The sequence below is a fragment of the Myxocyprinus asiaticus genome, chromosome 2, assembly GCF_019703515.2.
Source record: "Myxocyprinus asiaticus isolate MX2 ecotype Aquarium Trade chromosome 2, UBuf_Myxa_2, whole genome shotgun sequence".
NCBI classification, from domain to species: domain Eukaryota; kingdom Metazoa; phylum Chordata; class Actinopteri; order Cypriniformes; family Catostomidae; genus Myxocyprinus; species Myxocyprinus asiaticus.
Window position 1 is genome coordinate 1,417,477 of NC_059345.1, and position 27,942 is coordinate 1,445,418.

At 37.1% G+C, this 27,942-nt stretch overlaps 1 protein-coding gene and 1 long non-coding RNA gene across 3 annotated transcripts in view; one reads left to right on the forward strand and one right to left on the reverse strand.

The window, feature by feature from the left end:
- Positions 1 to 214: 214 nt before the first annotated feature.
- LOC127411388 (uncharacterized) lies at positions 215 to 11,891 on the reverse strand. Its single transcript, XR_007892274.1, has 6 exons — positions 11,626 to 11,891; positions 8,635 to 8,773; positions 8,479 to 8,533; positions 1,609 to 1,675; positions 1,452 to 1,498; positions 215 to 818 (listed from the first exon to the last, which is right to left on the reverse strand). It is a non-coding gene; the product is annotated as an uncharacterized LOC127411388 (long non-coding RNA).
- The window catches only part of dctn1a (dynactin 1a), a 50,709-nt gene continuing 32,635 nt past the window's right edge, over positions 9,869 to 27,942 (forward strand). The window contains exons 1-6 of one of the 2 annotated variants that reach the window (XM_051645620.1): positions 9,869 to 10,009; positions 15,214 to 15,465; positions 17,037 to 17,118; positions 17,243 to 17,274; positions 19,291 to 19,308; positions 22,119 to 22,142. In XM_051645620.1, the coding sequence (XP_051501580.1) occupies positions 15,238 to 15,465; positions 17,037 to 17,118; positions 17,243 to 17,274; positions 19,291 to 19,308; positions 22,119 to 22,142 (384 nt within the window). In that variant the 5' untranslated portion in view covers positions 9,869 to 10,009; positions 15,214 to 15,237. The remainder of the gene's footprint in view (positions 10,010 to 15,213; positions 15,466 to 17,036; positions 17,119 to 17,242; positions 17,275 to 19,290; positions 19,309 to 22,118; positions 22,143 to 27,942) is intronic. The other variant, XM_051645629.1, reaches the window with a different exon arrangement.

A 27,942-nucleotide genomic window follows, 5' to 3' on the forward strand; every position in this document is an offset into this window, starting at 1 on the left:
CCAACCTACACTGTCACTGTTTAAATTATGTATTCAATATGTACAAGAATAATACAATAATTTGTGTTATTAGTTAAAACAGATTGTGTTTGTTCATTATTGTAACTTAGATGAAGATCAAACCAGATTTTATACAAATGTATACATAAATTAAGGTAATTCCAAAGGGTTCACATATTTTTTCTTGCTACTGTATTTGTCATAAATGAATTTTTCGCTTCTAATAATGTCAGCAATTTGGCTTTATGGGGTTTAATATTTTTGAATACAAGTAATAACAACAGCAAACACACTTAAAGACCAATATATGACGTCACAAGCGTTTACCATTAAAAAGGCTTCCTTGTGTGCAATCTACATAACAAAAAAACACTTAAGAGGTGCAAGTCATGACAGGTTCATAAGAGACAAAAAACAAACTCTAAAACAATAGCACCATCTGCTGGCTGGCTGAAGTATTTCTTTTCCACCTCCAGCTGTGTTTCTTAAAATAAAGCCCACTTCAACATTGAAGTCAATTTAAAATGAGCTTTCAAAGGTGAAATGTGTAATTGTGTACAACAGACCTGCAAAATAAAGACATTTTCTTCAACTGTCTGAACAAACAGTCCCAAACTCACCTCATTGGTTGAGGCAATGTTGCTGTGTCTTATAAACCTGTTGACAGACCAGATAAGAATGAAGAGAACGGCAACACTGCAATGCTGCTTGTAGTTTCAGACCAATGAACCGATGGTCTACGTTCCTTTCATAGTTCCTCTTCTACGACACCGATAACAACACGATTCATTAACACGTCACGTGACCCTAAAACAGAGCTAATAAAACAGTACATTTGAGGAGAAAATGTCTTTACCTATTTTCAGAGGTGGATCGAGTAGCCAAAAACTGTACTCAAGTAAAAGTACAATTACTTAAAAAAAAAAAAAAAAAAAACTCAAGTAGAAGTAAAAGTACTAACATAAATAATTACTTGAGTAAGAGTAAGAAAGTATCCAATTAAAAGAGGATTCAAGTAGACATAATGGACGTTTACTCCCCTATATTCCATTACATAATACACATTTAACATGTATTACAGAACTATTATTATTATCATTATTAATGGAAATTCTGTCATCATTCACCATCATGTTGTTCCAAACCCGTATGCCTTTCTTTCTTCCATGCAACACAATAAGGAGATAATAGACCGAATGTTTGCCTGAGTCACTTTTTACCTTCAATGAATTTTTTTTTTCCTCTATATGTTGAAAGTGAATGGTGACTGAGACTGTCAGTCCCTAACATTCTGTCTAACATATTTTGTGTTCCACATAATGCAAAGTGTCACACTGGTTTGGAACAACATGAGGGTTGGGAAATGATGACAGAACAGTAAATTATGGCTGAGCTATCACATTAAAGGGACAGTTCACCCAAAAATGAAAATTCTCTCATCATTTACTCACCCTCATGCCATCCCAGATGTGTATGACTTTCTTTCTTCTGCTGAACTCTGAAATGAAGTATTTAATATTAAGAATATTTTAGCTCTGCCCCCTTGCTGTGCACGCACAGAAATGCTGACTGTTGTTAACGGAGTAAATGTAGCGCGTTACTACCCACCTCTGCCTACTTTCATCATGGGACGTATGACAAACCTCTGAACAAGATACCATCACACTGACTGTTCCTGTACACAATGTAATAGGTGATGATACAAAAAGCAATATAATACTTCAGTATAAGCAAATACAGTATAACTTGCCAGGTATAATATAAACACAGGGTGGAGTAGCTTAAGTAGCACAATAATTAGAAAATAGGATAATGTATATTTTATATAATAGTTTATATATATATATATATGTATATAATTTCTTGTAGTTGAATCTAGGATTTATAATCACAGAAAACCTTGAATGTTGACAAAATCGCATTTGTAATGATGGGATTTAAGGACATAATCCAAATCATGATAACAAGTTATTCACGGTAACAAGATCTGACAATTCTCTGATAGAAATGAATTGTACAGTGTTAAATCTATCAGTCATGAAAAGATATATAACTATTGTCTTATAGCTTCTTGGTTTATACACATAACTTAACATCCGTAACCTGACAGATGCCGTAGCGCAGTGTGGCGGGCAACCGGTAAAACACAACAGTACACATTTGAATTTCCTTTATTTCCTTTTATATTTTCAAACAGTAGTAGGTACTGAAAACAGCATCAATTTGGTTAAAACCCATTATGAATGGAGAGTGGACTGAAATGAGCCAAAATATGAAAAGGTTTATCCAAGTCTCCTTTCAAGACCAAGGGCAGTGTGGACTGAAGAACTGGGTTTGTTTTGGTCCACTTAAAGGGGTCTTTTGATATTTAATTTCATATACTAATATATATATATATATATATATATATATATATATATATATATATATATATATATATATAAAATATATACACACATACACATACCGGTACATATATAACTTATATGTGTTTCTCATCTGTGACACTTTATGTTGATGCATCTATGTGCGCTTTAACCTGCAAAAAAACAAATGCACATGCGGTTGATTGACAGGTAGAACTTTGACCCTAGAACTTCTTGGTTTCACAAGACTTATGCATGAAGCGTCCAAAAAATATCATATAGGCCTATTTACAGTAATGGATGTATCCCTAGAACTTATACAATAAAAACGAGTATGACGGATAAAAATAGATCATGAGGTTTGTTTTGTTTTTTTGCAGGTTAAAGCGCACACATAGATGCACAAGTTCACATAACTTTTTCAGTGTCTGATATCAACATAAAGTGTCACAGATGAGAAACACACATCTCTGAAGCTCATGTACAGGTTCTGCTCTAAACGAAATGTTTGCACTTGTTTTAAATGCAGAAATGATGCTCCTCTTTTTTTATAGCCACAAAACAAACAATGTGTGTTAACATGATTTTAGTGTGATAAAATCACTTACTAAACACATCTGTGTAAAGTTATAGACAATTTTACAACTTCATTGCCATAAAACACAATGCTTTAAACCTTAAAACCCTAAAACAACGCTTTGAACAACTTTACAGCTCAAATAATACACAAGTTTTAATAGAAGAATTAATGTAAGTGCTTTTATAAAATTATAAGCGTCACATTTCTACCTTTAAACCCTCCAAAAATTGGCCCCATTGACTTCCATTGTAAGTGTAACCTCAATTTTTATTTTTATTTTTTAAAAGAAAAGGGCAAAACATTATGACCAATCAGTTCTCATAGTCAACGTGTTGAATGCAGGAGAAATGGGCAGGAGTAAAGACCTGAGAGACTTTGACAAGGGCCAAATTGTTATGGTCAGACGACTGGGTCAGAACATCTCTGAAATGGCAAGGTCTTGTGGGGTGCTCCCGGTCAGCAGTGGTGAGTACCTACCGACAGTGGTCTGAGGAGGGACAAACCACAAACCGGCGACAGGGTCACGGGTGTCCAAGGCTCATCAATGCACGAGGGCAACGAAGGCTATCCCGTTTGGTCCAAACCAACAGAAAGTCTACTGTGGCACAAGTCACAGACAATTTTAATGATGGTTACGAGAGGAATGTGTCACAGCACACAGTGCATCGCACCATGCTGTGTATAGGGTTGCGTAACCATAGACCGGTCAGAGTGCCCATGATGACCCCTGTCCACCGTAGATAAAGCAGCTACAATGGGCACACGAGCATCGGAACTGGACTTTGGAGCAGTGGAAGAAGGTCGCCTGATCCGATGAGTCCCGTTTTCTTTTACATCACGTGGACGGCCATTTACCTGGCGAAGAGATGGCACCAGGATACACTGTGAGAAGACGACAAGCGGATGGAGGGAGTGTGATGCTCTGGGCGATGTTCTACTGGGAAACCCTGGGTCCGGCCATTCATGTGGACGTCAATTTGACACATGCCACCTACCTAAACATCATTGCAGACCAGGTACACCCCTTCATGACAATGGTATTCCCTGATGGCAGTGGCCTCTTTCAGCAGTATAAAGCACCCTACCACACTACACACATTGTTCGGGAATGGTTTAATGAACATGATGAAGAGTTCAAGGTGTTGCTCTGGCCTCCAAATTCCCCAGATCTCAATCCTATTGAGCATCTGTGGGATGTGCTGGACCAACAAGTCCGAGGCAGATTTTATCTTCCTATTTCTAAACATCCCTTATTTCAAAAGCCAAATGAATTTTTGGAAAAGCTTCTTGCTAGAAACTGCATTGTGACATTGTTGCCAAGCAGGATTTCAAGACACTTAAGCGTAACAATGTAGCCGCACCTTTTCACTTAAACGTAATAGATTTGAAGTAGATATGAAATTGTATGAGTTCATTAATTGAGCAAATACATGGAATAATTGTACTTAATAACAAAACATGTCACACTGCATGTCCTTTTAAAATGAACAATAATGAAGGCAAAAGGTGATTAAAAATTGTGCAACACTTCAAAGAAATGGTGACTACTGTAATTACAGCACCTACACTCAAAAACTTGTTCAGTATAGCTCATTAAAATGAACTAAAGCACCACAATTCTAGAACGTTTTGTCAACTTGATTTCATTGCGTTCTATTCATTTATATTTGTAAAATGAAAGTTTACTTAATCCATTTGAGTTGGGACTACATTTTTGTGTTGTTAATGAAGCATTGATGAAACCAGAATGCTCTGCATGGGACTCTAAAGGGAGAGTGAATGTTTAAATTAAGTGTTTAAAGTTTAAGCAAAAGATTTAAGCATTTTTTATGCCAAGAGTGCCCACCCTAATATTTTAAAACGTAGGTCAGTTTTTACAAGACTTTACCACATTTGCTCAAAGAATGAGGATTTTGAAGCTAAAGCTCAGACCTTATATAAGGACTTTAAGCCGCGAGGTTATCCCAACAACAGGCTTGATATCGCACTTGATAAAGTTCATTCTTCATATGAAAAAAAAAAACAAGGACAAGAATTTCTCTTGCTTTTTCAAATCGATGTTTACCCCTTTGAGTGTGGACATGAAAAAGGTTATCAATAACCACTGGCATATTATCCAAAGCGATACTCAACTAATGGATTTATTTGCTGATCCCCACTTTGTGTTTTCTCCAGGAGCCCTAATTTAAGGGATAAACTGGTCCATGCTGGTACCTCCATCTCCTACCCTACAACCCTCATCAATGCCCAGGGTAACTTTATATGTAACAGTTGTACCTCTTGTTCTCAATATGTTCAATGTAAATATTTTACACATATTCACACATGCAAAACGAGATTAGACGATTGATCACTTGTCAAAAGTACATATGTAATCTATATATTACTCTGTCCCTGTTCTTTGTTATATGTTGGCAAAACCAAACAGTCAATGCATAGTAGAATTGGTGAACTAATGAGTGCCATTAGGAGACAAGATGACACTTCTCCAGTTTTTTATCATTTATTTGTTCAGTTATTTTTCCAAGTCTTTGTAATTAAAGCTCCGTCACTTTAAGAGATTGTTGTCAGTTTATTAAGTCCAGCTGGTCATTATCTCTTGTCTTGACCATACACTCATAATACACTCATAATAATGATAATAAATAATGTTTATATTATAAATATTATCCTTGTTGCACTCTAATCTGTCTTGGATAGTATGTTTCTGATGCAACAGCAATTTTTGTGCTACTGTCTACTTAGGATGAATTCCATATGATGCATTATTCCTCTTTTGTAAGTCGTTTTGGATAAAAGCATCTGCCAAATGAATAAATGTAATTTAAAAGTAATCTCCAATCAGGTACCTACAAAATGGGTGAACAATTGCTTTAGTTCGAGTATTGAAGAAAGCGATGTGCTGAAATGTTTACTCCTGTTGGTTTGGCTTTTAATTCACTTCACTTTCATGCAAATGTAAAACTTAAATATTGTTTTTATATTTATAATATACCTTTTTTTCCCCAAGTCTGTATCTTGATTCAGTGTGCAGTTTTTGTATTTTTTGGTCAAGTTCTTTGGCTCCACTCACGTTTAGTAATACAAGTGAGACAATACAAGCCTGAGCGTAACGATACCATCTATTTCACAGAAGGGATTTATAAATAAACAAATAAATTGTCAGGCCTTAGATAATTTTGTAAACATGTAAAACTGCAAATCTTGTTGCTTATCCAAGATATGATGTCATGTGGGAGAGCTTCTGGTGTAAGTAAATAATGAATCACAAATAACAAATAATATTATATTAAAAATATAATATATATATATCTACTCACTTTCCTGCAACAATAAATCTTGCAGCTTTAAAAAATGTATCCAAGATGTCAGAGTATAACAGAGGAAACACAGTCAGTGCTTTTATCTGTTCTCTGTACACTCCGTTCTCCACTGTTGTGTTCTGCTTTTAGCCCAGTCAAGCCTTGAAATGATGAAAGCGTAACATTTACATTTGTCTTCAAAGCGGAGTCAGTTCTCTCAGCTGATTCTCACTCTCTCTTATCTCTCCACCTTGTTTTTCATGTCCTCAGGGCCAGGCCTCCACGAGAGATCCCACGGTTCCTGTGCCCAGACACTCCCAAGAGTGGCTCGGCCTTCTGCCTGGTCAGCATTACCAAACCACTGATGGTAAAGACACTGACTATCACCCCTGGAGGTCGCAAGTTTGAATCCAGGGTGTGCTGAGTGACTCCAGCCAGGTCTCCCAAGCAACCAAATTGGCCCGGTTGCTAGGGAGTGTAGTCACATGGGGTAACCTCCTCGTGGTCGCTATAATGTGGTTCTTGCTCTTGGTGTGGTGCGTGGCGAGTTGTGCACGGATGCCACAGAGAATAGCGTGAAGCCTCCACTCACGCTATGTCTCCGTGGTAACGCGCTTAACAAGCCACGTGATAAGATGCGGGATTGACGGTCTCAGACGTGGAGGCAACTGAGATTTGTCCTCCACCACCCGGATTGAGGTGAGTCACTACGCCACAATGAGGGCATTCCAAATTGAGAGAAAAATGGGTGAAACCCCCCCCCAAAAAAAAATAGTGTTATCTGGATAACACTATTTCTGTGCTGTATAGAAGTCAAAAGGGTGTATTGGACAGATGATGAACAACACAATAAGGAGTGTTAGCAATAGTGAAAAGAGCAGTTGGTATTTCTTTAACTCAAAAATGTGTCTCAGATGTGTTCTGATAGACAGAAGGGAAAACTATGCTAAATACAAATAATTAAATACAACTATCCAAATAATTGTAAATTGTTTTGTAATTTGTAATTGTGGATAGTAATATACATAACTTTTGAAAGGGAGGATTAAACGCTTTGCATATCTATCTATCTATCTATCTATATATATATATATATACAGCTCTGGAAAAAAACGAGTTTCAGTTTCTCTGGTTTTACTATTTATAGGTATGTGTTTGAGTAAAATGAACATTTTTGTTTTATTCTATAAAGTACTGACAACATTTCTCCCAAAATCCAAATAAAAATATTCTCATTTAGTGCATTTATTTGCAGAAAATGACAACTGGTAAAAATAACAAAAAAGATGCAGTGTTTTCAGACCTCGAATAATGCAAAGAAAACAAGTTCATATTAATTTATAATCAACACAATACTAATGTTTTAACAGAGTTCAGAAATCAATATTTGCTGGAATAACCCTGATTTTCAATCACAGCTTTCATGTGTCTTGGCATGCTCTCTACCAGTCTTTCACATCGATGTTGGGTGACTTTATGCCACTCCTGGTGCAAAAATTCAAGCATCTCGGCTTTGTTTGATGGCTTGTGACCATCCATCTTTCTCTTGATCATATTCCAGAGGTTTTCAATGGGGTTCAGGTCTGGAGATTGGGCTGGCCATGTGCTTTCTGCACAGTTGTCTCAGAGCAGTCGATAATGCAGGTAGTGTTAGGGAAGTTTTCCATAAAGCACTGAGGCATTGTTCTACGGATTATTTCCCGTGGCAACCAAGGAATGTAGACTCTCATGTGCTCCTCCATTGTGTCAATCCAGTAGGAGAGAATTCGGCTTTCCGCACCCTGGGACATATCTTGCTCAACGCTTTGATCCCCCTGAAGTAAATTCAACTTCAGCTTCATGATGGTCATCGTTATTTGATCCATTATGTGTATCTTAAATTTGGCTGTGTAGAACTGCTGCAGATACTTAACATACTCTTTGAAGACACTAAGAGTGAAGCCAGTGTACAATAAAGAGGGTTCTTCTTTGCAGCATTGTGTTGCCTTGTCTAACATTATGCATAACTGTGGTCTATCAATGCCTGAACCTCCCACTGAGGGCAGGCATCACTAAGCTGTGAGGACACTGTCTGTACAGGCTCTATATCACCTTGCATTTACATTTATGCATTAGGCAGATGCTTTTATCCAAAGTGACTTACATTGCAAACCCCCTTGAGCAACTTGGAGCCTTGCTCAAGGACACAATGGTAGAGGCTGTGGGATCAAACCAGCAACCTTCTGCTTACCCGTTCTGTGCTTTAGCCCACTACGCCGCCACCACCACTCCATCTTGCTCCTCATCTGCAAAATACAACACACAACAGTTTAGCAAACATATACATTCTCACAAACTTTCCCCCTCAATGTATATTGTTGTTAAGGCCCTGGTATCAAATACTTACAAACTCTAAGGGCAAAAATATCACTGTTTCTGTCGACTTCTCAGTGCTTGCAGCTCAATTTTGCCACGCAGTTCGCGCTCTTTTCAATCTGACCATCGCGCCTGCGTAGAAGGACATCGGATTCCCCACTGCAGAAAAGCTATATTATTTGTAAATAGATAAAAAAAAAATTTTTAAAAAAAGAGACGTAAATAAAATAAAAATACAATAAAATGAACAAATAAATATTTTTAAACTATTTAAATAATATTGTATTCAGTAGGGTAAGAAAAAGAGTTAAAAAAAAAAGTTGTTTTTTTATTTTCTCTCCCGTGTTTTTTTATTTTTTTATTGAGCATTGTTTTTGTATTTTGTATTTTGTAGTATGTCACACAAACAGAACCTTATATTCGAGCTGGAATGAACAAAAGATGTTGATCTATGATCTGTTCTTCTCGTTTCGCCCGGTGTAGAACATTCGTGTTTGATAGCACGGCCATTCTGCACTCTCATGTACGGCGAAAGCAAAAATAGAAAGTACTTTACATATAGAGATATTTTGTGAGACGCAAAAGTTCGGGGTTTTTTTTATTATTTATTTATTTATTTATTTTAAATGTGAGCTTGTTAAAAATAAATATCGTTTTATATTTTGAGTTACTACAAAGTCACTTTCAAGGCAAGTCAGTCCACTCGGCGGTCATCTATTATCCATTTGAACAAGCGGCATACAGTACAATCCCTTTCTACTTGAACGGAGAAACACAGGAATCTCCAAAACAGCTGGTCAAGATTACAATAATATAGCATATTTAAAATCAGCAATAAAATATGACAACACCGGTAACCCAAATTGTGCTTCTTTAGCTGAAATCACGGTAAAAAAAAACAAAAAAAACGCTATTTTTTTCACCCAGACTGGTTCAACTAATGCGCATGCGCATCCTCGACTTGATTGACAGGCGGTGTCTGTATCTAAAAGGTGATTGGCTCTTTTGCCTCTAAGGCGGGACTTCCTTTGCCACATCGTCTGGCCGTTACAATTTCTTCTTTTAAGTGGCCCGACTCTGCTAAACTATCTCTGGTTACGATCGACTGTATTTGTAATGTATTTATATGCCTTGCTTTACGTTTCATTCCTTTGTATCTGACTTGTTATTATACGTGTACATCATCTTCTTTGTTTCTGCTATGCGGTGAGCAGAGTCGTGTGACCAATCAGAAGTGCCACTGTCATCACGTGACTCTGTCAGCCTGTGGGATGACGTCACTGTCCGGTCATCGCTTTGGCTCTTTATCGCGTGTACGGTGCACGGTCATTTTAACGTATACACTTAAATAAACCGGGAATCCGGTTGTGTCCAGCAGCTGTCAATCATAGAGTTCAGATCTACAGGTAAGCGTCCGATTATAAGTAGCAGTTTCTGACATTATCGAAAGATATGCTGATATTACAATCAGTAATCTCATATATATTCACAGACGCGAAGATTTATTTGTGTTTTTGATTCAACAAACAAACATACAAACAAACACAAAGTAACGGCTTTGTCATTTTGTGTGTGACGAGAGTTGATGATTTATTGGAACTAGCCGGTTAGCATCACAGCTAACGCTAAATAATAAACAAACATTAGTAATTCAGAAACCCTATAAATGACATAAACACTAAGATGTAGTTATATTGTCTGTGCATGTGTTTATCTGATTGTGAATCAATATTAGTGCTTTGAACAATTGCAATTAGGCACACATTTATTATTGTTATTTTGTATTAAAAACCCCTCATGTTTTAATGACCCACTTGAAAATTTCCTAAGATAAAAGCAGATATAATGTTTTTGGCTATTTAGGGCTTACAGCAGCAGTTATTGGTGCATATAGAGACGTTTGATGACTTAGAGAAATCATATTTCACTTTGTGATTCTTTTGAAAATCTTTTGAACTGTGGTATTAGTGCAACAAAATAAACTATACAGTCACATTCCTGAGAATGAGAGCTTTCATTTGATATATGACTTTGTGTTATGTGAATGACTTTAATTTTCATATAAATGTATCTACCACATTACCTCTAGAGGGCGCTAATGTTCAACGCGAATGTTTTGCGGCCTTATTTTGTTATTTTAAGTAACATTAATGCAGAAGTGATGTTAGCTCTGAAAAGTTCAGATTCTAAGCTTTCAAACGATACCTCATATTCCTGACTTATGTGTACGGAGACTTTAACGATAGAAGCGTAAACTTTTTTCGTGATATAGCGGCCCCCATTTGGATCTATAGAGTTTTTGGGTTTTTAAATCCTACATAAAAAATACTATTTTACAAATGTGCTAGCTAACCCAAGTAATGCTAATTAATTGAAAGTCAGTAACTGTAATCTGCTTACTAGAATTTAAAATGTAACTTCAAGTAAATACATTACAGTAATTAATTACTTTGTAATCAGATTACTCCCAAGACTGTGACAAATGCAGTCTATGTAGGCAGCTCACTAGGTTTTACCCTCAAGATATCAGACCCGTCATGTGGTGAGTTTGTGCGTTGGCGAGGTCATTTTTGATCATCTGTCCCAAAGTCAGTTCGACAGCTCTCAAAGCGGATGGGAACGAGTTTGTTGACAATTCAGAGAAATCCAGACAAACATGTCCATGGCAAGGAGAAATTCTTGCACTCCTCGGGTGAGTGAAATAAGGCAAATACGTTTAAATGTACTGTTTTAAAGTTGACAAATTAGTTACAACACACAAACTGTTGTTTCAAATCTGTAATTATATTTATTATTGAACTACTTTGTTGCAGCTGAAGAATTGCAATGTTCAAATCTATTGTAGTGTGTAGTTTTTAAAATATGTGTATTGTGACAAAGCAGCTCTGAAAATAGTCCTTTAATTTCCCCAGTGAATGAAAGGCAACTGTGCTAAAAAAAAAAAAAACCCTAAGACTGATTTCATTGATATAATTATGATATTATTATTAATACTATTATCCTTTATTAAATGCAGTCTCACCTTGTACATAACATGAGGATGTCCGTAAGCGTTTCTTCCTTCAAGGTGTTAAATTTGAGAAGTAGGACTTCTATTGTTGTTCTTGAAAAAGTAGAATTATTAGATATTTAACTGTGTAAACGCCACATGGAGTGAAACAGGTCTTCAATGAAATCTAAGTCCAGTGAATCTCAAACAATTTAACGTTTCATGCTCATCTCCTCGTCTCCTTCCTAAAGAATCTCGCTGGTTTTCGTTCTTGTACATTCAGTGTTTAGACTGTGAATTGTTTTCTTGAGGCATCATGTGATTGTATAAATCGGGTCAGTGAGTATGTTTCATCATGCTCTCATACAGAAATCTGTTGTTTTTAAAGCACATGACTGTTCCTGCGGCATGATTCTGCTCGCTGTTAGTTCTGTTCCAAAACCTAATGAGCTCCCTACTGAGACTGCATTTTAAGGCATCATAGGAGAACTCCTGATACAAGGCTGTTCAAATAGATACCTCGATTTGGCCAAATTCATCACATGTATCTTTTGTGAAAAAGACAGTTAATCCAATGCACTGCAAATGATTGTATTGCACAGACTTTCTGTGACAGAAAAATGTTTGTGTCGGTGGCACTTCGATTAACCCTGTAAAGCCTGACATATGAAGGAAATGTCAGAAATTATTTTTACATTAAAATATTTTTAGTACCATTAGACAAACTATAAAAAGAACCCCCCCCCCCCCACGCCCTAAAAATCATAATTTTGCACGTTTTATTTTTTTATGTATCATATTTGATCCATTAGGCTTTAAAGGTCATTATCCTCCTGATTCTTTTTTCAGTAAACTATTTTTATCACATGTATTTTATGCACCAAACACTATATTGAAAAAAGGGAAATTGTAAAACGTTTTTCGCTGGGTCTCATGAACTTATGGTAAGATGACATCATAATAGCTTGTGATGTAAAATAATGAGATCTTTATAATGACCGAGCAGGCTGCATATATGAAAATACACAGAAATATTAGATCACGCTTTAAATATATCTTATAAAATATATATGTCAGAATTTTCAAAGCTCTGTGATTGTTTTGTGGTGTGCATGAATGTAATGTAATGGTGATCGAGAGATATAACTCAAAAGCCTGTTGTATCATATTTGATACATGGATTTCAACATGCGTTTTCAATAAAATAATATACAAAATTTGAACCAAGCACAAGTTGCTTATATTCAGCAAATACTCATTTTAAAATATCAGTAACAATATAATCATTACTGTCAATTTTATCTTTATTAAAATAAGTCATTTATACCAACATATGTCACTTTTCATTTTAAATGGATCGATATAAACATTGAAACCACTTTTATTTCACAAACAACCACTAGATGGTGCCATAAACATGTGAAACTTACATACTATAGGTTGTTGGCTCATCAGCTTGAACAGAGAGTGAAACAGGAGCCGTCAAACGTTGTGTATCATATTTGATATACACAACGTTATAAGGTAAAAGAATCATGGCAGTAAGGTAATTGATATTGATCTTATTATGGATGTTTACTATACTGTAATGTAGAGCTGAATGATTAACCAAAATCAAATCAAAATCGCGATATGACCCAGTGCGTTTTTCAAACCACGAGAGCTGCGATTTAATTAAGCGCTTTGAGAAGCCACTTTTAAAGGCGCTATACAAAATAAAAGTTTATTATTATTAATGAAATAAATGAATAGTCTCAATGCGCTGCCCACTGTGCATGACTGTTTTGTCTGTAGTGTGTAGTGTTGAACTGGGATAAATGTTGGTAAGGGTGTTGATGTGTCAATGTGTAAAGTCTTATAACTGATGCTGGAGCTGAGCAGGTGTTTCTCTTTCCCTCATTAGTGCTGTTCAGAATGTCGCCGTTGTCAAGATGTTTCACATGATGGTCGAACTGCTACATGGTACTTTAACAAATTCTCATGTAAAATTCAAATGGGTCGCATACGCAATGAGATCGATGGAAGCCCGAATTAATCGCATATGTGAGCCGCTCTGCGTTCGTCACGAGAGCTCACATTTTAAGGAGCGCCCGGTTCACGCGTGTGCAGGCCGCAGAGATAGCAGAGCACAATTTGGCTTCAGAGACCCCGTGCAAATCCGTGTCCCACATGAAAAGCATATTTAGCATATTTAGTGCTCATAAAGTCAAATGAATGTAATAAGGTTGCTTCATCGCCTGATGGATATGCGTACGGACATGGCTGACATGTGAGTATTAAAATCAAGGTATATCTTTTTTTTTTCTTTCTTTTTTTTCTCCCATTTTCTCCCCAATTTGGAATGCCCAATTCCCGATGTGCTCTAAGTCCTCGTGGTGGCGTAGTGACTCGCCTCAATCCGGGTGGCGGAGGATGAATCTCAGTTGCCTCCGCATCTGAGACCGTCAATCCGTGCATCTTATCATGTGGCTTGATGAGCGCGTTACCACGGAGACGTAGCGCGTGTGGAGGCGTCACGCTATTCTCCACAGCATCCACGCACAACTCACCACGTGCCCAACCGAGAGTGAGAACCACATTATAGTGACCACGAGGAGGTTACCCCATGTGACTCTACCCTCCCTAGTAACCGGGCCAATTTGGTTGCTTAGGAGACCTGGCTGGAGTCAATCAGCACGCCCTGGATTTGAGCTCACGTCTCCAGGTGTGATAGTCAGCGTCTTTACTTGCTGAGCTACCCAGGCCCCCCAAATAAAGGTACATCTTAAAAAAATGTCTATATCGATATTTATGCATTGTATGGATAACATTAGATCGTTGGTCGATCCAGATCGATGGATCGTAACACCCCTACATTCCATATGCTATTATTCAGAAAAACAAGTGGTGAAAGTTGTCTTTTTATAGAATCCACTCTGCCGGTGTTCAGATATTAAATGAACATACCACTCTAATAAGCTTCCGAGTTTCTCGTACCGCTTCACATTTCCTTTCCACCATAAAAACAGATCCTTGTCCGTTAGTTACATTTATGCAGTTTGCATGACTCCAACAAGAATCGAATATTAACAGAGTAGAATTCAATAAGAATCAAACTGTTACCAGTATTGACACACATGGCTTGAAAGCACATTTAAAGACGCATTGTTTTCCACTGTTCTCTGATTGGTGGATTTCTATTCAGGATTATGGGTAGTATAGTTCTTCACTAGAAATTCCACTATGTAACACGGTTTTTAAAAATGAAGTTGAAATAGCATGAACTGGTGTCTTCAACAGAATCATATGCATATGCCATCGATTAACAACCTCCGAGCTCACGGTAGGTCTATCTTAAAGGTTTATAAGTTATCGTTAAATGTCAATTTGTGTATGGAGTAAATGAATGGAACCAGAGTGTTGGAATCAACTGTTAGTCGAGTCTCCTGTGCTGTTCACATGAGGAGCGCTAGTTGTGTACCGTCTGGAGGTAAGACTTCTATGAGGTTGAAATTCAGTCAGGATGCTGCCTTAGAAGTAAGCTGCCTATGTAGACAGTATACAAGTGAACTCGTTAGGATTTAAAAATGAGCTGTTGTCTCATATATCATGTCCCTGTCTCTCTTTCTGTCTGTCTGTCAGCTGTCGATCAGTGTGGTCAGCAGAATGAGTTCTGATGGAGGGGGTAAACCTGCCAAAGTGGGCTCTTTGGTGGAGGTCATCGGTAAAGGTCAGCGTGGGACCGTGGCGTATATCGGCGCCACACTTTTCGCCTCAGGGAAGTGGGTGGGTGTGATTCTGGACGAACCCAAAGGCAAGAACGATGGAACGGTGCAGGGAAAACGCTACTTCACCTGCGAGGAGAATCATGGGATATTTGTGCGACAGTCTCAGGTGAGGACACACGGTTATGCATCACTGAGAGTTGCTTAAAATTCAGAATTGACTCAATAGGGTCACATAAGTAGATTTATGTCTCAACTGATTTAGACATATTGCTCTAAACAAAGTTTAAAATTTTGTCATACTGTACAACACATACATTTTCCATAGAGGGGCAATAATTGCCCCCTAGATTTGATATTCAGGAGCATTTTTTAAGTTTATGAGGGCATTTTTTTCTAAACAAATCTGGGACGCAAACTGTTCACATTTTGGCGAAATGTGCCGTTTTGAAATCAGAATTGGTCACTTTTGTGATTCGTGGAGATCTGAATACATTGAAGTCTATGGAGTGACATGTCAACACCAGCTTTACAATAAAGTGTTTTCCACACACGTTTTCTCCTCACTAATGGTATCTTTGAGAGTATAAAGCAACAATAAATATTTATAAACTGTCCAAATTTATGAGGAGAAATGTAATGTTAATTTGCTATACTTGAATCATTAAAATAGCTGGAATTTGTTCTTTTAGCTTATTCTTTAAAAAAATAACCCTGGAAAACCAGTGATTGTCTCTCCTTTTTCACCCCTCTTTTAAAATTCTTTTATTGAAATACTTCAATTTAATCAATTAATTTACTGAAGCTCTCAATCTGATTAATTAAATTTAGAATACTTTAGAATAAATCAACATCAAATCATGTGTGATACTGCATATAATTAGGCGTAGAATAGAACTATTGTAAATCAGATTTTACAAATAACAGTTTGGTAGCTTTTTTGGTCCCCCTCTTTAATTTCTGACCCTGATTCTATAATTTATTGAAATTGAGTGTGTTCTTTCACTATGATAAAACTAATAATAATAATATATTATTATATTTTAAACAGATGGCATTTCATTTGTATCCCCTTTTCTCCCAATTTGGAATGCCCAATTCCCACTACTTAGTAGGTCCTCGTGGTGGCGCGGTTACTCACCTCAATCCGGGTGGCGGAGGACAAGTCTCAGTTGCCTCCGCTTCTGAGACCGTCAATCCGCGCATCTTATCACGTGACTCATTGTGCATGACACCGCGGAGACTCACAGCATGTGGAGGCTCATACTACTCTCCACGATCCACACACAACTTACCACACACCCCATTGAGAGCGAGAACCACTAATCATGACCACGAGGAGGTTACCCCTTGTGACACTATCCTCCCTAGTAACCAGGCCAATTTGGTTGCTTAGGAGACCTGGCTGGAGTCACTCAGCACACCCTAGATTCGAACTCACGACTCCAGGTGTGGTAGTCAGCGTCAATACTCGCTGAGATACCCAGGCCCCCACATCATTTAATGTTTCTAGAAATGCCCCATATGTTGTGTATGATAACATGTTTATGGTTCAGTTATACTGATAATGAAATGTATTATTAAAATCTGCACTAACCGCAGTAATATTAATACCATATTACAATTCTTCATCGTGTTTGCTGTTTGACCTCCATTAAAATTCTGCAATTAAATTGGAATTAAAAAAATAAAACATTCTTTATTCATTTCTGGATGTCGCTCAACACTGATGTTTTTCAGATTCAGCTCATCGATGAAGGAGGAAGTTCTGCTACGTCTCCAGATACACCTGACTCTGGTGTGTCCAGACTGCCTAAGAGAGGTGAGAAGAAACACTCCTTTACACTTCATTCCCATCACATTCATGCTGCTAGCTAGAAGATGAGGTTTTTGATGTTTAACTAATCAAATTGCTGACAAAGTTGTCTTTCTGTTCAATAATGCAGAAGTCCAGGAGACGCTAAAAGCTGTTAAACAGGTATGAACAGTCTCCAGCTTTCTTTCTCTGGTTTGGTCTCCATCAAAAACAAAATACCAGGTATAAGATAATAAAAGGTGGTCAGCTCCGCTGGTTAAACTGTAGTCCTTTTAAAGGGAACACTAAACTAAACTCAGACCCCTGAGTGAAAGATAACAGTGAACCAAGTGAGAAAGAACACAGTTCTCCTTGTATTCACACTGTCCTTGGCTTTGAAAGTGGACTCGGATCACTTTTTGGTCCACTTTCGATTAACACTTTGTTTTCTGGAATCTAGTTTAAATATTATTGTAACTAGGGATGCACTACTATGACCATTTTTAGCCAGTACCGATATTTTGCCACTTACCTTATTTTGTCATCAGATCACTGTTTTGCTTAAGAATTATTCTTTAAAAATTAACAAAGAGATGCAAAAAAATGATTTTATTGTTCTAGAAGTAAAGAATAATTGCCATAGAACATGGATTGGATTTTTTTCAAGAAAGTCATAATGAATATATAACATTATGATTGACGGGGAAACATTATTGCATTGTTATTCTAAACAATAGAACTCAAATTTTAAATGAACGTTACAAATTCATATTATGCATCCGACATGCCTTTTTGAATTTTATTTATTTTGGTTGATGCTTCTTTATAAGGTTTATAAGCTTTATAGAATGCAATAAATTTATGTAATCATTTTAACCATAATTTATTCATGGTTTTAACACTTAAGGTGTTTTTAAGATTTCTTGTTTCAGTGGCATACCCAAAATTAAAGGCTTATAACTCGACAAAAAAAGAAAAGCAAGGAGAGTCATATGTTTGGTAACATTGTAAACAAAAATTATGAAACATTCTGAGATTCTCAGTCTAAGAAACTGCTGAAAAATCACAAAACAAAAAATAGCCAAAAATGTACTTTTTTTCTTATTTCTTTGATTTTACATTATATCTCTCTGGGTGTAAATAAGGTGTCTCTGAAAAACTGCTTTTGTTTTGTTCCCAATGATGTAAACTGTATCTGAGAAAAATTTTGTGTTGATACGACAAAGCAATCAAAAATTATAACATTACAAAATATAATTTATCATAGTGTCCAAAAGCATCTCCAAACAAATAAAACATCATAATTGTACATAAGAACTAATTACACATGCAAACACAACAATGACTAAAGGTTTGCATAGCATGCAGACGTGATTTTAATAATGAGATTTCACAGAATGAGTTTCATTCTGTGTCATTTGAGTCATCATTGAGTCTGTGTCATGTATTTGGCGCCATCTCCTGGTGGTCATATGTAACATTGTTCTTCATGTGGATTATCTAATGATCTATACATCTGATTATCTTGTGTGTGGACTCTTGAAAGATAACCACCTCCTCTAAATAATAGTATGTGATGTTTAATTTTTCGTGAAGTTATAAGTGAAAACGTGGCATATAAGCAACACCAACATAATTGTCAAAGACATATACTTAACTATTACTCACTATATTTTGGTCTGTGAGTGAAACAAATAGGCTGGTTGTATTCTACTCTTTGAGAGCTTTTTGTCTGCAAATTTCAAAGCACTTGTTCAGTTTTGGTCATAATATCTACATGCATTGTAAAGTAGAGCTTCTAAGCTTTCAAACGATACCTATTTTGTGTTGGTCAAGACTGTAGTTATTAATATTTTTTTTGTCAAATGGCTGAAGATTTTTGGTGGCTGACACATCGGTGCATCCCTTGTAAGTTTATATTTGTAGTTATTATTAAACATAGATTATTCTACAATAGTAATTTATCAAATTTACGTGACGTTTTAAGGTGTTCCTGATTTAAGCTCATTTTCACTAAAAACTGAAAGATGGCCCTTTAGTTCTTTCATTTTTATCAGCTGTGCAGCTGACAATATTTGTTAATTTTTTTGCTGTGAACCTGGAGTGCATGTTGTTAGTGAAGGGTCAGGTGAGGTTGTTTATTCGACTGTGCTGTTTTCTTGTTTGTGTGTGTGACTGTTTTTGCTAACCTGATGAAAGACTGCAGCTGCAAAGAAGGTACATCAATAATTTGTGGGTTCAGTTTATGTTTCCAAGCACAAGATTTCACACATTTATCACGTTTCACTCTTTATTTTAACAGAAGAAATGTTGTTTCCTCTGGGGGTTTTTTATCCATTCATTACTTTTCTGTTTTGTTTTGCCTGGTGTTTGTATCATTGGTCTCCACTTTGAGTTCTGTGGTGTAAAATTGCAGTTGCCATGCCAACATCCCACTGAAATGCTCACACACCACATGTTTGCATGACCATTATCATCAGTCAGAAAAGATGCTGATTGGTTCATGATCAAGTTCTCATTTGAATATCACACACATGAAACAGCAGAGCAAAATGTTACGTCTGAAGTAGGACTGGGTAATATAAGCTGCTTTTCCACCATCGGGCCAAACGGTTCTGAGAATGGTGAGGAATGAGCATTTCCACTTGAATCGAATCAAAACTCTTATTCAACGATTCAGTTGCATCATTGCTTAGAAATGTTCAATCTTGAGTGAGTACAAAAATTATTTCAAAAAATCCCTATCCAGTAATCGTGAAAGACTGGAAATGTCATGAACTTATTCAACATTTTGAATCGACTTGACAACAATGGCTTTTTGGTTGAAATGATGGTTCCTGTAATTGATCTAGCAAACATGATTGTTTCTTCAACTTTGTGCATTTTCATGTCACAGGGGTTGATTTTTATGAAATTAAACATATTTGAACTTTTTGTTAAATGAAGGTCACATTAAAAGTGACTTTTAAACTTTTTACCAGGCCATCATCATTTATTTTTGGTACTTTTCAAATGCCTTTTATGTCTAGATTCGACTGTTTTAGTCTTCAGGCCCAGAATTTCAAAATCAAACTATGAAAATACTTTCTAAAAATACTTATTATACATTTTTTGTGTGAAGATAATTGCTATAAATGTTTCACAAATTATGACTGTCCCACACGAAATAATTTAGCCCCTAATAAAGTTTTTTAACCAAGTGGACAAAAGTGTCAGTGAAGAGCATGCTTGAGATGAAGGGCCCTATTTTAAGAGCACAAGCGTTACACGCAATGCTTTAAGTCAGAAGTGCAAAGTCAATGGGCCATGAAGTTTTGGTATTTTTAAGTCTACATGCAAGTGGTTTTGGTGAAAACATGCGCGCAACTCTCAGAAAGACTGGATCAAGTGCAATTTAATTCTGAGGTTCTTCTCCGGTTATTGCAGCGTCTGCGTCCTGTCATATAGTCCATTCCCTCAAACACCAGCGATTTAAAGACGGCATCATAAGAAGTTAGTCGTGTAAATGGACTGTATGCAGTGAATTAGAAGAACAGAAATATGGACTTGCGTTCTTTGTGCATTAACTGTTGAATGTCAGGCCTCTATGACAGCGACACACTCCTCTTATACGCATGGGAAATGCGTTCTCGTCAGGAATTGAATTTACGCTGTTAAATTATAGAGAATGTAAGTATTATTAATCATTTTCATCTACTGACGCACAAATCATGGCAAATATTAACAGTGATTATATCAGGATGGGCTTCACTTCTACTGGTCGATTTTGATTTTGAAAAAATTAATTTATTGAAACATGAAAAAATTAAGCCAAATATATTTCAGAATTCAAATTACACTTCAAACGAAATAACGAAGTGTTAAAAAAAAATCTATTTAAATCCAAACATTTTATTCTCTCGAACTTCTTTTGCAGTGATTTAAACATCACGCTTATGACAACCGGAGGAAAAATACCAATATAAATGAGATCATAAATACAATTAAAAACATAATAATGATAATAAGTGAAAAATAAACCATGAACTTTAGATAGTTTAACACAATCTCATAATTATTATTGTCCTCAAAACGGCCACAACAATGAAAATCAGGGACTTCGTTTAATGTTCCACTATATTTTAAGTTTGGACATGAACTTTATCATCACCTGCTGGTGAAATCTCCAAACTGCAAATGCAGGAACTGAACTTGGACTTTACGCTGAGATAAGAGGTGGTATTGAAACGTCTTATCACAACGACCAAATTCTGAGGAACTTCATTTACATATAATACACCCACAGTAGCACAAACACTGACACACATGCCCACTTGCTCTTTGCGCTGGCATGAAAATGACACTGAATTAGCGCTCTCACGAATAATGGATAAGCGGACCATTATGCACTCACGAAAACAGAGCCCCGAAAAATGAGACAAAAAAAATCAAGGGAAATATCACTTGTGAAAAAAGTGTACAAATATTATTTAATTGTGTATATTTAGGATACTTGAAATGTTAGCTATGAAATTACTCTTAGCAAGACTCATTTTATCTGAAAAAGGTTAAACATGTCATTTCCATCATATAATTCAATTAAACCCAAAACAGAATTTGAGATGTGCTGAATATGACACAAAAATGACATAAATCTCCTGTGATGCATGAACACACACTGTTGGACATTGTTAGTAGACTAATTAAATCAACTAGTGAGAGTGTGAGTTCACAGTGCTGAAAGTGCCCAAAGTTGAAGAAACACCCGTATATAAATACCGACGTGTTTATTAAATATCATCAAAAGGCTGAAAAGCTATATCACCCAGCCCTAATCTGAACCAAAACAGACTCGTACAGAGTTTACAGTACATGCATCCGACATGCTCATATCAGTGTCTTCTGTGATTGTTTTATTCCTGCAGATCTTCACTGTATGTTCCTCTGTTGATCTTTCTCCTGTGACTTACAAACCCCTTCAACTTTGCCCTGTTTTTCTTGCCCGTGTGTGTGTGTGTGTGTGTGTGTGTTTACCGCTCCTCCCTCAGCCTGCTGTGCGCCGTAGTACCAAGGTGAGCTTGAACGCAAAAGCAAAGCACTCTGGGAATTATTTGGTCCAGTCCATGGCTATCTTTGGAATGGAATACTAGCATACGGCTCGCACTATATCTGCAGTAAAAAGCATCCCAGAATGCACTTCATGAAGTTGCTTGAGAGAATCAGTGTGCAGTGCTGCAGTCTAGACAAACAATAAAAACCCCCACACTTCTGTATGTGGGTCATTTCATATCATTTGAAGACTTTACTATTATTCTGAAATGTGGAAGATGAAATAATAAAGAATTAGTAAGAGTGTCCAAACTTTTGACGGATGGGTTAATCTGTGTCAAATCAAACACATTTCATGTGAATATGAATACATTTTCTGAAGAAAGATAAACATAAATTATGTAAACATAAAATATCAAAACTGACGGTGATTTTGAGCCACACCACAAACCGATTCACATAAATCTTATGAACAAATAAATCAAACTTATGTGACCCGCATTTGCTTTTCAACTATTAAAAATCAGCAAAACGTAACAATTTGCACATGGAGCCACATTGAGAGCCCCATATCTCTGAGATTTAACCAAATAGGGCCTTAAAAATGAAGATACAAAGAGAAAAGTTTGTTCTGAACCAGAATATAAAAGGCTATTAAGATATATGTGTGTGTGTATATATATATATATATATATATATATAAAATACTTCTGGAGAAAACAGAAAACCCCCCTCGACAAAATAATAGATTACTCAGTAAATATTCACCCATGGCATTTAATATTTGGCTTTCGTCATAATTCATATATTTCTTTTTCTTGTGTAATTTTTTTTAATTTTATATATATATATATATATATATATATATATATATATATATATATATATATATATATATATATATATCACATCTTATCTTTTTTTATTTTTATTTATATATATTTCACCAGATGAGGTTTAATGAGGAATAACGTTTATTATTATTCATAAGATATGAAGTTGAATACACAATGTACACCGATCAGCCACAACATTAAAACCACCTGCCTAATATTGTGTAGGTGCCCCTTGTGCCGCCCAAACAGTGCCAACCCACATCTCAGAATAGCATCAACCAGCCCATCTGGCACCAACAATCATCCATCTGACTACCTAATCAGCCAATCGTGTGGCAGCAGTGCAGTGCATAAAATCATGCATATACGGGTCAGGAGCTTCAGTTAATGTTCACATCAACCATCAGAATGGGGAAAAATGTGATCTCAGTGATTTGGAGCGTGGCATGATTGTTGGTGCCAGACGGGCTGGTTTGAGTATTTCTGGGATTCTCACACACAACAGTCTCTAGAATTTACTCAGAATGGTGCCAAAAACAAAAAACATCCAGTGAGTGGCAGTTCTGTGGACGGAAACGCCTTGTTGATGAGAGAGGTCAACAGAGAATGGACAGACTGGTTTGAACTGATAAAGTCTACGGTAACTCGGATAACCACTCTGTACAATTGTGGTGAGAAGAATATCATCTCAGAATGCTATTCCGAGATGCGGGTTGGCGCAGTTTTGGTGGTACGAGGGGCACCTACACAATATTAGGCAGGTGGTTTTAATGTTGTGACTGATCGGTGTGTGTATATAAATATAAGATCTGGGATCATCTGTTTGAGTTGACACAGAATGACCCTGGTAGTGTACATCTATGTAGCATACTACTGTTTAAAATACTTATCAGTACAACATGGTAAATATTGTTTGCATACTATTTAAAAAAATAGTAAACAGTATTGTACAATATTGCAATATAATATTAGAGTCGGTATACTGTCCAGTACGTTAGTATTCCATTTCGAATACAGCCACACTCATTGACATGCAGCCGATGCACAAATTCAATTTCACTTTTAACTCCACTAAAATGTTCATGCTAGTTTTAATTGATCAAGGCAGCGTGTGTTTAATGTGTCATAATGTTTATTGTACGCAACAGTGGAACACTCCCGGGCGCCTGTCCAACTCCAGTTCCCTCCCCTCTCTCATAATGGTATGTCCCAGATCTCCCCCAAAATCGTCTCAGAGTTGGTAACACCTGGTTCTGGCCATCTGCAAATCATGTTTACACCTTTTATTAAGATCAGATCACCATTTCAGCAAACACCATTGGTTCACATTGGTTCCAAAATGGTGTCGATGTGGCATTTTTATCGGCCAAATGACTTTAATAGTCCATTTCAGAGAGTTGGAGCAGAATAATTTTTATTAGAAGTGAATATTGAATATTCACTTGCACTTATATTGTAGGAGTGTAATATAGTGCACAAGTCGTATTGACTACTTTTGTCATTTTGGAGCCTGGATGCGATATTCCTTTAATAGCAGGTGGAAACTGAGGGTTACTCACTGTATACACCAAAAACTGATCCAAGATCAGAACTCTACTGCACCATCACAACCTGACCTGAAACCACATCAAAACCAGTGGTGGAGGGTTTTCTTTTCTCAGTGGTCTGGTGAGCACTGCATGTGTGCTGGGGTTTAGAGATAGGGTTTTGATGTTTTATATCAAAATAACCCTCTTTATATTTTAGTGGCAATACTTTACCTTGCAAAAAAGTTGCATATCTGAGAAGTTGCATCTTTAAATTCACCTCCTTTAATGAACTGACGCTACAGACTTACACATTCAGATGGATGTATTTGGCCATTGCTTTACGTCTCGTTCTGTTTTTCAACGTCTCACCAGAAGCATTGCATTTTTAGATGACATATCAAATTAAAAATAATACAAGTCTTAAAAATGTGTTTTGAGACCCCTAAATTCTGTTCCATTATTTTTTTTATTTTTTTATTTTTTAAATGCAACAGCCCATCTTTGGCCCGTTTCACAGTGCATTAATTTTCCAGTGCCCATTTTAACAGGTTTGAATATTCACACTGGGAGCGTGAGCAGCGCATTGCCGTGTAGCAGGAGCATACTAGAGTTTTGATGCTGAGCCATTTTCTTTTCTTTTCCGCGCTTTGTGTGCTGAACTGGGCAGAAAATACAACCAAAATTCTCTACTAACCTATATAATGAGCTACTCAGCCATTTCAATAAAATGATTAAATCCAGATGATTTACACTTTAGGGCAGGGCTGTACGCTTACTTTTTAGGCGTTAGCATTGGTGCTAGTGAACTAAAACAATATTTTGCACAAATAAAATTTAGCACACAGAAGAGTGCAGTTAAATTTTTTTTCAATTATTTATTACAATTGTATTATTGATTATTAATGATTTGTTATAATTAGGGCTGTCAATCGATTACAATTTTTAATCGAATTAATTACACGGTATGCCAATTAATTAATCGCAATTAATCGCATATATAAATATTTGCTTAGAATGTCCCTTAACAATAATTCAATGTATAATGATGTAATAATTATAAATAGTTATATTTAAATTATAAATAATCTGGGGAATTTGGAGGCCGGGGCAACACCTTGAACTCTTCATCATGTTCATTAAACCATTCACGAACAATGTGTGTAGTGTGGTAGGGTGCTTTATACTGCTGAAAGAGGCCACTGCCATCAGGGAATACCATTGTCATAAAGGGGTGTACCTGGTCTGCAACAATGTTTAGGTAGGTGGCATGTGTCAAATTGACGTCCACATGAATGGCCAGACCCAGCGTTTCCCGGCAGAACATCGCCCAGAGCATCACACTCCCTCCACCGGCTTGTCGTCTTCACATAGTGTATCCTGGTGACATCACTTCCCCAGGTAAACGGCCGTCCATGTGATGTAAAAGAAAACGGGACTCATCGAACCAGGCGACCTTCTTCCACTGCTCCAATGTCCAGTCCGTGGACAGGGGTCATCATGGGCACTCTGACCAGTCTGAGGTTACGCAGCCCCATACACAACAAGCTGCGATGCACTGTGTGTTGTGACACATTCCTCTCGTAACCATCATTAAAATTGTCTGTGACTTGTGCCACAGTAGACTTTCTGTTGGTTTGGACCAGACGGGATAGCCTTCGTTGCCCTCGCGCATCGATGAGCCTTGGACACCCATGACCCTGTCGCTGGTTTGTGGTTTGTCCCTCCTCGGACCACTGTCGGTAGGTACTCACCACTGCTGACCGGGAGCACCCCACAATCCTTGCCATTTCAGAGATGTTCTGACCCAGTCATCTGGCCATAACAATTTGGCCCTTGTCAAAGTCTCTCAGGTCTTTACTCCTGCCCATTTCTCCTGCATTCAACACGTTACCCCAGACCTTGACATGTGGCCTTGTTAGGAGATGATCAATGTTATTCGCTTCACCTGTGAATGTCATAATGTTATGGCTCATCAGTGTGTGTGTGTGTGTGTGTATGTGTATATAATATTATATATATATATTAATATACACAGTTGTGCTCAAAAGTTTGCATACCCTTGGAGAATTGGTAATATATGTACCATTTTTAAAGAAAACATGAGTGAGCAGAAAAAACACATTTCTTTTATTTCTTATGGGATTCATATTCAACTGTAGGTTATAACAGAATGGCACAATCATAAAACAAAACATGGCAACAAAGAAAAAAATGAAATGACCCCTGTTCAAAAGTCTGCATACCCTTAGTTCTTAATACTGTGTATTGCCCCCTTTAGCATCAATGACAGTGTGCAGTCTTTTGTAATAGTTGTCTATGAGGCCCCAAATTCTTGCAGGTGGTATAGCTGCCCATTCGTCTTGGCAAAATGCCTCCAGGTCATGCAAAGTCTTTGGTCGTCTTGCATGAACCGCACGTTTGAGATCTCTCCAGAGTGGCTCGATGATATTAAGGTCAGGAGACCGTGATGGCCACTCCAGAACCTTCACCTTTTTCTGCTGGAACCACTGGAGGGTCAACTTGGCCTTGTGCTTAGGGTCATTGTCATGCTGGAAAGTCCAAGAGCGTCCCATGCGCAGCTTTTGTGCAGAAGAATGCAAATTGTCTGCTAGTATTTTATGATAACATGCTGCATTCATCTTGCCATCAATTTTCACAAGATTCCCTGTGCCTTTAGAGCTCACACACCCCCAAAACATCAGTGAGCCACCACCATGCTTCACAGTGGGGATGGTATTCTTTTCACTATAGGCCTTGTTGACCCCTCTCCAAACATAGCACTTATAGTTGTGACCATAAAGCTCTATTTTGGTCCCGTCACTCCAAATTACAGTGTGCCAGAAGCTGTGAGGCGTGTCAAGGTGTTGTTTTTTGTGGCATTGCCTTCTTTCTGCAGCTCATTTTTGTTCAAGTATCGTTGTATTGTGCTCCTTGAAACAACCACACCATCTTTTTCCAGAGCAGCCTGTATTTCTCCTGAGGTTACCTGTGGGTTTTTCTTTGTATCCTGAACAATTCTTCTGGCAGTTGTGGCTGAAATCTTTCTTGGTCTACCTGACCTTGGCTTGGTATCAAGAGATCCCCGAATTTTCCACTTCTTAATAAGTGATTGAACAGTACTGACTGGCATTTTCAAGGCTTTGGATATCTTTTTATATCCTTTTCCATCTTTATAAAGTTCCATTACCTTGTTACGCAGGTCTTTTGACCGTTCTTTTCTGCTCCCCATGGCTCAGTATCTAGCCTGCTCAGTGCATCCACGTGAGAGCTAACAAACTCATTGACTATTTATACACAGACACTAATTGCAATTTAAAAAGCCACAGGTGTGGGAAATTAACCTTTAATTGCCATTTAAACCTGTGTGTGTCACCTTGTGTGTCTGTAACAAGGCCAAACATTCAGGGGTGTGTAAATTATTGATCAGGGCCATTTGGGTGATTTCTGTTATCATTAAA